Source organism: Lygodium microphyllum, chromosome 14 (genome assembly GCF_053477565.2).
Source record: "Lygodium microphyllum isolate KBCC chromosome 14, Lygodium_microphyllum_v1.1.10, whole genome shotgun sequence".
Taxonomy (NCBI): Eukaryota; Viridiplantae; Streptophyta; class Polypodiopsida; order Schizaeales; family Lygodiaceae; genus Lygodium; species Lygodium microphyllum.
Window position 1 is genome coordinate 138,546,760 of NC_141148.1, and position 15,255 is coordinate 138,562,014.

The 15,255-nt window shown below is 45.3% G+C and overlaps 1 protein-coding gene across 9 annotated transcripts in view; it reads right to left on the reverse strand.

Annotated features, from left to right (window-relative positions):
• LOC148026159 (putative sugar phosphate/phosphate translocator At3g14410) overlaps positions 1 to 15,255 on the reverse strand; it is a 140,712-nt gene that overhangs the window by 125,300 nt on the left and 157 nt on the right. For 8 of the 9 annotated variants that reach the window (XR_015693194.1, XR_015693192.1, XR_015693195.1 and 5 more), the window contains exon 2: positions 15,094 to 15,239. Coding sequence is in view for 5 of the 9 variants with exons in the window: in XM_087693439.1 (XP_087549565.1) it covers positions 15,094 to 15,174 (81 nt within the window). In the remaining 4 variants the exon portion in view is untranslated. Of the gene's footprint in view, positions 1 to 15,093; position 15,255 lie in introns of those variants that run through there. The other variant, XM_087693438.1, reaches the window with a different exon arrangement.

Genomic DNA, 15,255 nt, shown 5'->3' on the forward strand with positions numbered 1-15,255 from the left:
AAAGCACTTTCATTCATGTTTGACTCATGTGTCCCAACAAGCCATGGCACAAAGAAATGCTTGGCTGCTCGGTCACGGCAACAATATGGTCATGCACACTAGATACATGAAGTGGATACAAAGTATCACTCTTGCAACCCCTGGCAATCACTCTTAATCCCTTATAGATCTTTCATTTTCCATCACCAAAGGTGGTATGAAAACCATCATTATCTAGCTGCCTTGTGCTAATCAAGCTCTTCTTGAGCTGAGGTACATACCGTACATGCTGAAGTGTAAAGACAGAGCCATACTGAAATTGTAATTGCACACTGCCAATACCTGCAATCTCACATGCATAGTTATCCCCAAGATGGACAACACCATGTCGACCTCCTGTATAGTCAGAGAACCACTCACGATGAGGGGTGACATGAAAGAAAGCACCTAAATCGAGAATCCAGGTATGCATGTCATCATTTGTATCTGCAAGTAAAGCATGTGCACCAAAGTGTGAAGAGACAAAGAGTACGTCACTCCCACTATCACTGTCATGAGTGATTACATTCACCTCTTCAATTTTTACACTGCTCTTCTTAGACTGACTGTCTTTTTTCTCTTCCTTGCTATCATCTGTCTTCTTGCCTTTTCCTTTCTCTTTCTTCCATTTATAGCAATCACATTTAAAGTGACCCTTCTTGCCACAATGATGGCATTCAACATCTTTGCCACGTGATTCATTGCGTCCCTTGCTATCATATTTGCCTTTCTGTTGTAATCTGCCCCTAGTATGCAAAGCACTGGAAGACTTACTGGATGCATTGTTCTGCCGATTCATTTCTTCCATGAGTAGAGCACTCTCTACATCAGCATACAAAAGGATCACATTAGAATTGCTCATAGCAGTCCTGAATGTATTCCAACTCTCTGGTAGAGTGCAAAGCAAGAAAGTAGCCTTAAATTCCTCATCAATCATGAATTTCAAGGCAACCAGCTAGCTGAAAATGGAATTAAACTCACTCAAGTGAGTAGAGATTGTTATACCCTTTTATCCATAAGCTTTTTCGGCCAATACACTTTGCTTGCAGTACTCTTCTGTGCATCCAGTTCTTCCAGTCTAGTCCATATAGCATATGCAGAATCCAAACCTTCAATGTTGAACAGCAAGGCATCAGAAATCGATAGCTCTATGGTTGAGCGTGCAAGCTCATTTAACTCATCCCAATCGTCATGTTCCATATCTGCGGGCTTTGCCCCTTGTGTTTTGATCGGCTTTGCCTGCTTCTTTTGCAACAGGATATTGTAGCATTGGTTTTGCCAAACTGCAAAGTTATGTGCTCCTTCAAGCTTCTTTATGTGCAATTACTGCTGTCATTGCTGCCAGCCATGATTTTCAGCCCAAATGTGACCAAAAAACAGCAAATGCAAGCCCAAAACTGTCACCCAAGTGACCAAGGTACAAACAAGTACCAACCAGCAATAAATAACCACGTAGAAGCACAGATTTCAGATCTGTAAATAAATTTTCAGAAGCACCAAACCATGTGCTACAACATTCCACAACTGATTACAGCTGTTCCAAGGGCATATGCATCACATTACATGAGAAATCCTAAATTTTAGCTGCAATTTCTGTTGTACATGTACCCACGGGCATAAAATTTGACACACACAGTCAAAAGCCCCAAAATTTTTGCGCTCAAAGCATCAACCACACATCTGCATTTTCTCTGTCATGCATAGGACACGCCAATTTTGCCAAAATAGAGTACTTTCAGCAAGACCCCCAAATTTTACCAAGTGTTGATGTCCAAATTGCGTGGAATTCAACCTGCATGTACATAAAATGACCAAATGGTGCACAAATTTTGCCCAAACTACAAAAGCCCCAAATTGCACAGGGTCCAATGTGCATCAAAGTCGAGAAATTGGGTAAATTTCAGCCAAATTTGTGCATGTACATGAAAAGCCCTAAATGTCGGAGACAAAATGTCACAAATTCCTGCAATTTCTGAGACAGATATCACTGTTGCATCTTGCTCGCACCAAATCTGGACAAATCCCCAAATTTTTCAAGTCCTGCGTGCACTAATTTCAGTGAAATTGAAAGAATTTCACTAAAATGTGAAAAGCCCCAAAATTCCCGAGCAAATGTGCACCGACTTTGCGATTTCTCAGTTAGATTGTCCAATTCTGCGTTGAGATCCCCAAATTCAAGAAAAGCCCCAAATTTCTGGCTCAATTTTGCACAGATCTAAGATTTTGTGCTTGCGCGTGCGAACCTTGGTTAGAGGGGGGGAATCTCAAAAGATTTCGAAGAGAAAAAAAAAATTTGATGACGGGTCACTGGTCCCGCCCTGCTAGTCATCAGTTGTTGCCTGTCAGGCACCAACTGCTGCCCCCGTCACGCGTTGGACCCGCATGCTAGTCGCCGACTACTGCTGGCGCCGTTAGTCTTCTACTTGACCTGCTCGCTTGGCGCCGTTGGTCCTCTACATGACTACACGTTGGTCTTCTGCACAACCTATGCTACGCATATCGTTTGCACATGACCCACTCTGCCTCACTTGTCAAGTGGACTTCTATCAGCCCTGCGACACCTGACACTCCTTGGAAACGCAAGCACCTTAGCCGAAGCTCTGATACCAGTTTGTAGTGATGGGTTAGGCACAGAGATCGAGACAGTCCAGTCTTTACACACAACGAGAGACAGAGAGAGTAAGATAGAGCAGAGTAGAGAGAGCACGTTTGTAGGTACAATGACGAGTGTGTACCTTTAGGTTTTTAGATAGATATATATGTGTAAGTACAAGTGCTAAGGATGTGTTCACACCCGAGCACATTAAAAGGCACAAGGGCCTTTATTCCCAACATATCTGCTAATACCCTCTCTTAGATCATGGGTGATTCTGATACAATACAATGGTACAATGATAATGAAGCATAAACCCATACAACATAGAACCACCAACTAAAGCCATGGATACCCAAGCAATGGGTGTGCAAGCCACCACCAATGTGCCTTGGAAAAAACCTAATGTCGATGTCAATCGTACAAGCACCTGAAAATAGAGAAGATCATAGCATATATCTATGTTTGTCGCAATGTCTCTCAGTAGCATACATGAACATCTTGTCAAAAATGCCACTAGAACATATGTGACCATGGATTCCCCGCCTTTGGCCAGACCACCAAATTGTCCCCTCATGTGAGCTCGTGACTAAGAGCCAATCCCGTTCCCTGTCAGACAGCCCATCATGAACCTCGATGTCAATACCTATTCCACAATTTGAATCTGTTAAACTTTAATCAATGCGTAAGAGAAGTCCCTCTCTGGATCTTGTGCATCTGTATAGATGTATAGATAAGACGCGACTGCCCCATCTGTCCACCCTCTCACACTCCCTCTCTAGCACTGGAAAGTTGTGAGGATACCATCATCACCACCACTAGTAAGCAGCAAAGAAAGAGGCAATCAATCCCTTCCCGCAATCCAAAGAAACTGATCCGCTCCACCCCGCGCCTTGGCCCTCTCTTTGGCCGAAGGATCAAAGTCTGAGTCTAAGGCATATAAGGACTCGCCGAAGGAGTCCACATCCCACTTTGTCTTCTTCTCCTTTTGCTTCCTAGAAGCCACTAACTCTTTGCAATCCTTTTGTAAATGACCTTTCTTCTCACAGTGGTAACACTAGATCTTTGACGTCTTCTTCATCGAACCCCTTCCGAAGCTACAAAAACCTCACTAGAAAGAGGATGATGTCTACACCCTCAAAGCATTCACCACTCCATCAAACATCACAGGGATTTTGGAGAGTACAAGTCCAGTAAGATGAGCCTCTGGAAGTGCAAATTGCATTTGCTGAAGCTAATCTTGGATCTGGGTCATATGAAGTAGAAAAGACTAGATAGTATCTTTCGCCTGAAACGTAATTTGCTAGAGCTGTCCATAAAGAGTGACTACCCTCATGGTGGAAGGTGCCGCGTACATCAGTTGTTGTAACTTCGTCCATACTTCAAAAGATGTTCTGCAGGAGGTAACCACCGATAAGACTTCTTTAGAAATACACCGAAGCAAGGCCGAATAGGCATGTGCATCGTCCAAATCCCATGTAATCACCGCTTTCTCACGGTTGTCATCATCAAAGTCATCCGACGTCGAAGTAGGACGTTGAGGACGAGAAATAGCTCCATATACTACGTATCATAACTGCTTCTGCACAAACCAAGCTTGCATCACAACACTCCATTGAGATAGTCAGGTCCATGTAACTTATCATCAATGGATATGCATGGAGGAGCCATCTGTAGAGGATGAGAAGATAAGGAGTGAAAAGAAGGTATTTGGAGAGGGAACACAACCAAAGCACAAGCACAGACTGCAAAAACTCAGAGTTCACATGCAATATTCACCAAAATCTGACCAAAATAAGAAGAAATCTATTGCAAAAAGTCAAAAAATCAGCCAAAAACTGCCTAAAACAGCAAAAACGGCCTGATGATGCAATCGCACAGCCAGGAGGAGATGTAGAAACACCAAAATGCAGGCTGAACACTACCACCAACAACGGGAGAAAACTATCGCAGATGTAGGCTGGATCAGAAACGCAGGCAGAGGAGGGGCTGGCCTAGGCTGTACAGATGTTGACACCAGCAAACACAGCATTAAATGCAGGAAAGCAGGTCACCTTCATCAGAATAGCAGTCGCCTGATCAACAATGGTCAGAACAGTCTTGAAATCAGCAAAGAAAACACAGCAGGAGTACAAATCCTGAAATCTGATACCATATCAAAAGTGGATGTAGGAATGGAAGCATAAACATGTGCTAAAATAAACTGTTGAACACAAGACAAAAGAGAAAGGAAAGAAGGAACATTGAAGAAAAAATACAGATGAGAACTCAAATGTATGCTTGGGAAATGGAATCCATATATCCAACACGAGACAATTGCATACAACAGTGAGTCACTGGCTGTGTGGGCACCAATATCAACTCCTCTCTCCAGCAGAAGATCCACACGTGTGAAGGACAAAAAATATGTCTTCAATATGATCAGGTCGGCCAGCAATGCTAAATATGTCCAAAATGAAGACCATTCAAAATGCCTAAAATAATCTAAATAATGCCCAACCCTAAAGCATGCACAGACTCACACATGAGCTAACATATCTACTAACAAGATATACCATCTATTTGCTTAATCCACACGTCGTTAGGCGAAACCAGCCCGCGGTCTTCTACCTACGTAATATCTAAGTATACACGGGCACTCACATAATATCTATACCAAAGTATACACACAGTTTGGGTCCTCAAGTGCAAGACAATACTCCAAGCTTGCTTAGAGTTCGACCTGTCTCCCAAACTAGACCACATGAGAGGTTTTCCAATTGCAGGTATTAAAGACGCCAACAAAAGCGCTGTTAGCTCTACATCAACACTCAACTCTGAACTCTTGTCCTTTCTTTCATCATGCAAGACCACCAGAGAATCATCACGAGCAGCATCCACCATGAGCATCCCAAGAACACCAACACCCGTGCTAGCTATGAGTAACCATTCCCAACAAAGAGTAGCCCTATCGCCACCAACAACAATCTATCACCAGCCAATCAGAACAACAATGTGCCACCAACGACCTTCATCAGCACCTCCATCAGAACTCCTCCAAGGCAAACCACAACAGTCCCTTCCACCCACATCTTCGGTGCAAGCTCCGCATGCTACCTTCGACGAAGAGTGCCATGGGACTGGCACTCATCTAGGAGGGGGGTAATGTTAACCCCAACACAAAGAAAGCAAAAGGAAATAAAAAAGACGCAGGGCAAAGGCGGAAAAAAGATAGCCCGACAGAAGAAAGAAGAAAAGAAAAGGCCAAAAGCGCAGGGGCAACCTTAAAAAGCCCAAGGCAAATGCAAAAGGGGGAAATGTGCATTTTAAAATACAAAGGCGCACCCTGAAATCTTGTAAAAAACAGGCGATGGAAAATCCGGAAAGCTAAAACAAAAGACAAAGACAAGGCCAAGGCAAAGAGAAACGGAAGACAAAGGCGCACAAGGAAAAGCGCAAGTCAAAACTTCTGTAAAAAGCGCAAGCGCATCATGGTTTAATTCAAGGAGCGCCGGGCTCTCACCCGTGCAATTTGTAACTGTAGACACGCGGTGGAAAGGAGGCTAGGAAGATAGAGGAACAATGGGAAAAGGGCCTCGGCTACGGCCGGCCATGTAAAAAAGGGAAAAGGAAAGGACCGCCCAAAAAGGATTTAGGGTTTTGTATATAAAGTTGAAAAGGGAATGAGAAGCTCATTCTTGTATGTGGCAAAAAGTGGCTCTCCTCTTCTTCTTCTTCTTCTTGCTTGCTTAAGCTTGTGCTTGAGAGGGAGTGTGAGAGTGTGAGGGAGTGAGTGTGTGAGAGTGAGGGACCGGGGAGGAGAAGCTCTCCATCTTCTTCTCTCTTCTTCTCTTCTCTTGCCTTGCTTGCGGCTATGGAGCTTGGCGCGTGGAGCTTAAGGATGGAGCTTGCTTGAAGCTTGCACTTGGATCGTGGAGCAACCGGAGTGCGCGGGAGAGGAGGTAACTCGATCGGCATGGAGGTAAGCTCACTACACCCGTAGATATGGATGGCGCGTCGGCTATGTGAGAGGTAGCCCTTAGTGCTCAGCTTGGAACGTTTGAAACAATAAGCAGTCCATGGGTCTTAGCGGTAGAGCGAAAGCTCCCACATGAGCCCTCCTAAACATGGCCATCATGACATACCATGAAAGATGACCATCCTATGTGCACTCCCCAATACAATGAAACATCTACCATACTTTGTTATCTCCCCAGTGTCACATGATGACATGTTTATGTTCATATCCTCTAGGGCAATCTCTCGATACATGACATCATGTGTGTCATACATCACTGTCTGGGTGGTTCTTGTGCATGCATTAAAATCTCCTACTAGCAATGTCTCCTATATTGGCAAACCGTAAAATATCCTCATACAATGGCATGTAAGGGGACTCGTTTTCTACATCTCCATGCATGCTTAGAGCCGGCTAGTAGCAAGTGGCACACTACTATGGATAACTCTCTAAGTCCATTTCTACATACTCAAATCCATAAGTATCATGCCTCACTATCTCTATGTATAACATGTACTTGATCACACAGCACCTCCCTAAATAGTACAGCCACTACTCTAGATCCTCTAGTCCCCCTTGCTATGCGTGACTAGGGGCAAAAAACTAACTCCCATCTATATCCTCATACTTTTGGAAAATGCCTACCACTGCATTGGTATATCTCAGTATACATGGCAATATCTATATTTCTGAAAGTGTCCTCAAAATAACCAACCTCCATTATTCAAAGGGCTCCATTACAATTCCATGCTGTAAATCTCAATGTCTCATAGGCCGCCCACAGTCATTTGGACCAAGGATTGGTGATAATCACCGATCCATCACAGTATACTATAAATTTTCCCTCCTTACAAGCTTCGATGACTCGAGGCATATGCACTCTTTTCTATGTGCCACTTGGGCTAGAGTAAGGTCTTCATCCAAGTATATCTTCTCCCCTTTTAAGGCTCCCCTCTTGGACAAAAATGCCCTCTTTTTTCCATACCCTCAAACCTAAGAATAAGGACATTCATTGTACCCACACGCCATGCATATTGGCACGTCATTTGCACCTACTTTACCCCAAGAGATGTTGCATCTTCTTGGGGGGTGCCCTTCTCAGCCCATCCTACTACACACACCCATAAGGTGTGCACTCTTATGATTTGCCTCTTCCTCAATAGTGGCATTCATGACCTCCACTTTATAGATGGGTGATGGTTTTTGTATTTTATCCATGTCAATCCATTGCATTGTTACTTTCACTTGTGCTTGTGTTTGTTTCATCACATCGGCTCATGAATTGATTTCTTTTTCCATGTGGACATAGATCTCTTTAATCTCATCTTGTACCTTTGGGGTAATCTCCCCCGCATCTCATAAATATAATTCCGTATGCCTTTTACATTCTTTCAACCCTTCTTAGAGTTCCTCCACAACATGATTTTCAAAAACGTCTTTTTTTACTATTTCCAATTGTCTTTTCCATTGTGTGAGTTCTCTTGATTCCGCGATACCCACATTTCTTTCATGCATACCTTGTCCAATGTTCTCTTTCCATGATACAAACTGTGCATAGAACTACTCTTCTATTTCAGCCTTACATTTCAATAGCATCTGTGTCATATCAGCTTGCATGGCCTCCTGCATGGTGCCAAGCATTTCATCTATAGATGTTCTCAGTTGCTTCTGTACAATTTCCAGCTTGTTGTCCTACATTTTGCAAATCTCACACGGTGCATTTATGCAACTTTGTGCATTCGAGTCAATCATATGTTTAAACTAGCTCCATAGAGAGAGACAAACACAGACAAAGAGAGCACTTGAAATTCGAAATTTAAATGAGAAGGGAAAGGGAGAGAGAATCTATTGTATGGGAGAGAATATGTTGTCGAGTGGAGAGAGAGAAAGAGCAATGTGTGTATATACTATAATGGGAGAGGGAACCCTCAACTAGCTACCAAAACTATCCCAAAACCACACACAAATGGCTAGAAACCATCAATTAAATGTCTAGTTCAACAACCATCAAGACAAATCAAACTAGAGGTCCCGACTATTAGACATGGATAACCTTGAGCCCAAGCTCTAACTAGCACTTCGAATCTACAAAATCACCTAACTATCCTATCTAATACAACTCTTCACTCCCTCTCAATCCATCTCAAATAGTCTTCATCTTGATCAAGCCACATACACTCCAACTTGCCTCAATCTTGTGTGCATTCCAGCATGTGTGTAGACTCGCTCTTTGTTGCTCCTCACAACTCAACATGAATAAAAGAAGCAAAAGATGTTTGCATTGATCACCACCAAGATGACACGACGATGCCCTCTTCAGCTCGCCTTCAAATCATTTAATGCAACGAAGAAGGGACGCCCATATGACTCACAATCAAGTTGCCACGATGCCCTCTTCAACTCACTTTATGCAGCGAAGAAGGGTATTACCAATACTTCTTTTGTTCATCATCGCTTATTTTAATATTTAAACAACCGACCTTTAGAGTATCTCAAACCTCAAAATCTTCTATCTAGACAGCTATATCCTCCACCTGCTCCCTTAAGTCATATTTCTCAGCTTTGGTCTTCCTCTTAGACTAAAAAGCCTACTCCATAGGTTGTGCCACAAGAGTGAGTACCATGTGGAGAGGATATTTCTCGACAAAGTTGTCTTGGATCAAATTCTTGGACACTCCGCCACCCACCAAGCAAAGTGCCTAATGGCCGGCGACCATCACTTGCATGAACACAAGATCATGCTGCCCCAAGGAAGAAGAAGTCCACACCTTCCAAGGGTGTTATCTTCATCATAGAACCCATGATTCACGTTCTTGATGTTAGCAGTCATGTTTGTCATGCCTTGTCATCTCCTGCCTGTGAGCCTCAGTCTGAGTCAGACGAGGACATTAGGAGCTCTGACATGTCTGTCATGTGTTATGATGGGGGAGGCTAGTCACTCTCGACTGGCTGTCTTAGGTTGTGTATTTCTTTTTGGCCTCTTTTAGTGGGCAGCCACTGGCTGCCCGGCCACCTTTTTGGTCACTGTTGTGGGGCGCCCATTTTAGGGCACTTTTAGGGTTTGCGCCCATTTTAGGGTTAGGGTTAGGGTTTGTCCGTTGCCTATTTATTGGCAGCCCCCCTCCCCACTTGGTCAGTTGTCTTCTTGCAGATTCCGACACTCCTTCTCCCCCGTGGTGGTGCTGCCATCGTCATCAGCCTGATCCGGTGCCCTCACTGACGCTGTGGGCTGCGTGCAGGGACTGATCAGTCCATTTCAGTGTATTCAGCATTCATTTCAGTCAGTGCAGATTTCTCTTCCTTATTTTCTGCTTTCTCTCTCTCTCTCCCTCCGTGTTCGTATTTCCTCTTCCGTTGCGCACTCTCACATGGTATCATCGCCAAACTGAGAGTACACGGAGCTGAGTTTTACGCGGGAGAACACCCACAACTCTGCGTTTGCTGGTCAAGACGTCTCCAGCAGCTGAGGCGTCATCCTCTGCACCATCTCCTTGATCAGGGCGGCCTGTTTTGGTGTCAACAAATTTGCGTTTGCTGCTGGCGCCTTCTCCAGTGGCTGCCACGTCATCACCACCCTCTTCCTGCCTGCGTTTTCAGCCTCGGCAGCCTTCCTCCAGCTGGGCGACACCCTTCCAGCCTGCGCCTTGCTGTTCTGGCTGTTGTTCCTTCGTCCGGCGGCTCTTTTCCTGCTGGCAACTTCTTCCCAGGCTGCGTTTTCAGGCAGGCGGCTGTTTTTCTGTGGTGATTGCATCGTCAGCATTTGCGTTTGACATCATCCTTGCGTTCTGTGCAAGGCGGCCAGCTCAGGAGCTTCTGGTGTTTGTGTTTCGGCACCGGCAACCTTCCCTTGTTGTGTTTTGGTGTTTGCAGATTGGAAGATGTCTTCTCATCAGTCTACAGGTTTTGATGGCTCAGATGATGAGCTTTTGTCTCGACATTCATCTGAACGGAGGCGTGATTTCTATCGCGAGGACCGTCGTCCGGAGTCTATTCCTCTTTCCCGTCCCCCTTCTATTCATGTATCTCGGCGTTCCCCTTCCAGTGGGCCGACGATGCAGCCTTTGGTACCCCCTGTACAGGTACCCGTACTTCCTCAGCTACCCAAAGAGGACCGGTTGGATGGCTCCAACTTTTCTCTATGGTCCTGCAAGGTGGAGTGTATCTTGGACTCCTTCGATCTTTGGGAGCTTGTTTCTGTTCCTATTCCCCGGCCTATGGTGGATCCCGCAGATGGGACATCTATGGATCGCGCAGCCTTATGGGATCGGCTCAATTCTAGAGCCCGATCTTTCCTCTTTCTGAGTTTGCAGGATTATGTCCTTGTTCATGTTCACAGGTTGAAAACTGCAGCGGACGTGTGGAGAAAGCTCGCGTCTCTCTATCAACAGAAGACGTTTACCCACCGGATATCTCTTGAAAAGAAGTTGCGGATGCTCGCTATTGATGATAGTCCTTCCATGAAGGACCACATCAACAGATTACAGGATATGAGGGATGAGCTTGCATCCCTCGGTCAGACGATATCTTCTGAAGACATGGCTATGATTCTTTTGACTCAGCTGCCATCGCCTCGGTTTGATGTCTTCTACACCAGCCTTCTTACATCGAGGACCCGTGAGAAGCTTCTATGGGAGGAGCTATCCCCGCTTGTCATGGAGCATGACGAGCGACTCAGAGAGGTCAGTGCTAGTGGATCCGACTCCACTAGAGCCTTTGTTGCAGGTTCGGGAGGACAGAAGAAGAAGAAGAATCAAAGGCTAAGAAGAAGGACAGTTCTTCAGGCTCTGACTCAGATTCAGAGAGACAGAAGTGCCCACACTGTGGGAAAGGGACACATCCCGAGGAGAAATGCTGGAAGAAGTACCCTCACCTTCGTCCGGGAGCGAAGGGTGGATCTACATCGAAGCCTTCTTCTACCTCTACACCAGCTGTTACCCATGAGTCAGTGTTCCTTCATATCCCTGCTTTGGAGGAGGATCCTTCTTCCGTGGCTGCAGTGTCTTCTGCGCAGCCTTGGTTAGTGGACAGTGGTGCTTCGAGTCATATGACTCCCCGAGGTGATTTGTTACAGGATCTCCGTCCATCAGAGGGTTCAGTCACTGTTGGTGACATTTTATCGGTGCCTATTAGTGGTGTTGGCACATTGCCTTTGTTTACCGACCGACCTTCGAGCTCCTTTTCACAGGCCCTACATGTTCCAGATTTGGGCCTTCCCCTCCTCTCAGTTTATGGCCTTACGAGGCTTGGCACACGAGTGATCTTCACCGAGCATGCCGTTGTTATTGAGGATTCTTCTACAGGAGCTGTCTTATCTACAGGTTGGTAGGAGAGCGGGCTTTACAGGCTCCATTCCCCTTCTTTGATGCAGGGTCCTCCGAGGCATTCTATTGCTACACCCGTTCCCGCTTGTGCACCTTCTATTCCACAGGTTTCTTCCCATCCCCCACCTTCTCCTCCGGTGGTTCCCTCGTAGCCCCCATCCCTTTCAGAGGGGGACGATCTCGGTGATGCGGCTGTGGATTCCCTGGCCCCTAGTGTTTTAGAGGGGGCTTTCCAGGATCATGAGGAGCTCCTTCAGCGGCAGTCTACTTCGACGGACTTCATCGACATTGGCATTCCTCTTGCCATCCCCAGATCCATTTCTTCTTCGGCCTTCAGCCACATCCAGGATTTGAGAGGGGGTGTTAGCAGTCATGTTTGTCATGCCTTGTCATCTCCTGCCTGTGAGCCTCAGTCTGAGTCAGACGAGGACATTAGGAGCTCTGACATGTCTGTCATGTGTTATGATGGGGGAGGCTAGTCACTCTTGACTGGCTGTCTTAGGTTGTGTATTTCTTTTTGGCCTCTTTTAGTGGGCAGCCACTGGCTGCCCGGCCACCTTTTTGGTCACTGTTGTGGGGCGCCCATTTTAGGGCACTTTTAGGGTTTGCGCCCATTTTAGGGTTAGGGTTAGGGTTTGTCCGTTGCCTATTTATTGGCAGCCCCCCTCCCCACTTGGTCAGTTGTCTTCTTGCAGATTCCGACACTCCTTCTCCCCCGTGGTGGTGCTACCATCGTCATCAGCCTGATCTGGTGCCCTCACTGACGCTGTGGGCTGCGTGCAGGGACTGATCAGTCCATTTCAGTGTATTCAGCATTCATTTCAGTCAATGCAGATTTCTCTTCCTTATTTTCTGCTTTCTCTCTCTCTCTCCCTCCGTGTTCGTATTTCCTCTTCCGTTGCGCACTCTCACACTTGACTCCCACCTTGGAAGTTTCATCCTTCAAGTCAGGTTTCTTAGGGCAATTGTTGGCAATATGTCCCGTTCGCTTGCATATGAAACACCTGTTCTCTTCCTTGAGCTTCTTTTGATCCTCCCAAGCAACTGCCTTCTTGGAAGTATCTACTCCACTACTTGTGGACTTGCCCTTCTCTTTGGCTTTAGCAATAGTGGATTGGTTAGGTTAGATTTACATGTTTTCTTGTGCCTCTCTTGCTTCTCAGAGGTAGTAGCTAACTTCATTGCCCGCTCCAAAGAGTCTAGCCATATCAATCAAAACGGTGGTGTGCAAGCTGTCCACAAACTTGGAAACGATCTCATCCTCATTAAGGGGGAAGAGATACACTAATAAGAATTTGCTAGAGTAAGTGAAGAAAGTGTCCACATCCTCCTCTTGTTTCTACCTAAAGAACTCCCACACCTTTTGTTGTTGCAACTTGTAGTCCGTCAAAGTAAAGTGTTGAAGAATGGCAAAACACATATCAACCCAAGTACCCATTGCATATGATTTTAGGTGCAACTCCCACCATAGAGCCACTCCATCCTGAAGACTCTTCTGAACATAGAAAATCTTAAATCCCTCTGTTTGCCACACCAAAGCAAGGGTACTTTCTATGATACTTTCTATGAGAGTGCACAATGGAAGAAGAACACTAATAGGAAGAGAGAAGGGAAGAGAAAGACTGCAGAAAGAAGAGAATGGAAGAGAAAAATCTGCACTGAAGTCCAAAAGAATGCTAAATACAATGAGGACTAATCATTCCCTGCACCAGATCAGGCTGATTACAAAAAGCACCAGATGACAGAGGAGAGCCTCGAATGAAGAATGATGACCAGCCACTAGAGACTGGCTATCTATAGCCACGAAGCTCAAAAATTGGCCAACTGCTGTGTCAACATGTCTTAAAACTGGTCAACCAGCAAATTGTGAAAGGAAAATGCCAAAAAAGCCAATCACCATCATGAAACGTGTTGCCCCAATGACAATACCTCTGATGGAAGAAGATCCTACAACAAATCTCCTCAAGGAGTCGTATGACTTGAAGCACCACTATCAATGAGCCAAGGCCTCTCTCTCCATCCTTCCCTCCCGGACAAAGGTGAGAGTCTTTCTTCCAACACTTCACCTCAAGATGACTGCCCTTCCCACAGCGTGGGCATTTAGGCTTCACCACACATGGTTTGGGATTATGGCCCATCAGATTGGTTGTTCAATCAACCATTGTATTTCTGATGTATTTTCAGCAGTCCATCCAGAGGCTTTTACACTTTGTAATTTACCTTGCGGATTTTTCTGAAGTCCTATTTATAGAATATTGTTTTGGAAAGAAAAACTAATAAAATCGTTGTACAATCAAAGCTAAATTTGAAGAGGAGATCTAAGCCACCAACAAAGACTCCATCAAAGTAAAGCAAGGTCCAACACACGAAGTCCTTTCTCCAATTAGAAAAGAAAAGTATCAATCCAAGATAGCAAAATATATTTGGGTTGGTGCTCTACCTACGGGCTGACAGCAAGTCATGTTATAGAGCCCGAGGAAGTTGAGGCCATAACACTTCATCCTCGAGCAAGAGCAAATGCAAAGGAGACTTGCCCTTCAGGCAAGCCGTGGATGACAGAGGCTAAAGAGAGCACAGCATCTTAAAGTGATTCATTGGAAAGGAGAGATTCAACACCAAAACCACCAAAGTCCCTTGAAGGTAGCAAGCAATGGGCATAAAGGAAGTTCACAACTCAAGATGAAGAAGGGCAAATTAGAAGCAGCCAAATAGGCAGTCTACCAGGAAAGAGCTAAAATCAAGGAGTTTCATGCTCGTCGTGATCCTAGCTAATGTTGCATCAGTCTAATTTTATATATCGTACATATCAGTCTGTTTGTGCCCATGAGTACAAAAGTTCTCGTGATCCTAGCTAGTGCTGCATCATTCACGTAACTAGTCTTAGTTTATTTTCTTACATTTTAGTCGGTTTGTTGCCCTGAGCACACTCAGAAGTAGATTGTAATTGGGAAAACCCACACACACACACACACACACACACTCTCTCTCTCTCTCTCTCTCTCTCTCTCTCTCTCTCTCTCTCGTACATTATTCATGAAATTTCTGCTGTGTAACACTACAATCCGAAAACTTTGGATCTGAAATGCCATTGGACTTGGACGAAGGCCAAGAGAGGGGGGGGGGGGAGGGGGCGGGGGGGTGTATGTGTGTGTGTAAGTGCTGACCTTGTTAAAGAAGATCTGGCCGCTGGACAGGACAATGTACAGAAGGATGTAAGCGTAGGTAAGCAGAATGTTATTAGCCATTTTGCTTCGCGCGCCTCTGAGAGAGCCAGCTTGCTTCCACTTCCTCGTCTTCCTTTTGTAGGTAGCTGGTTATTAAGGTGG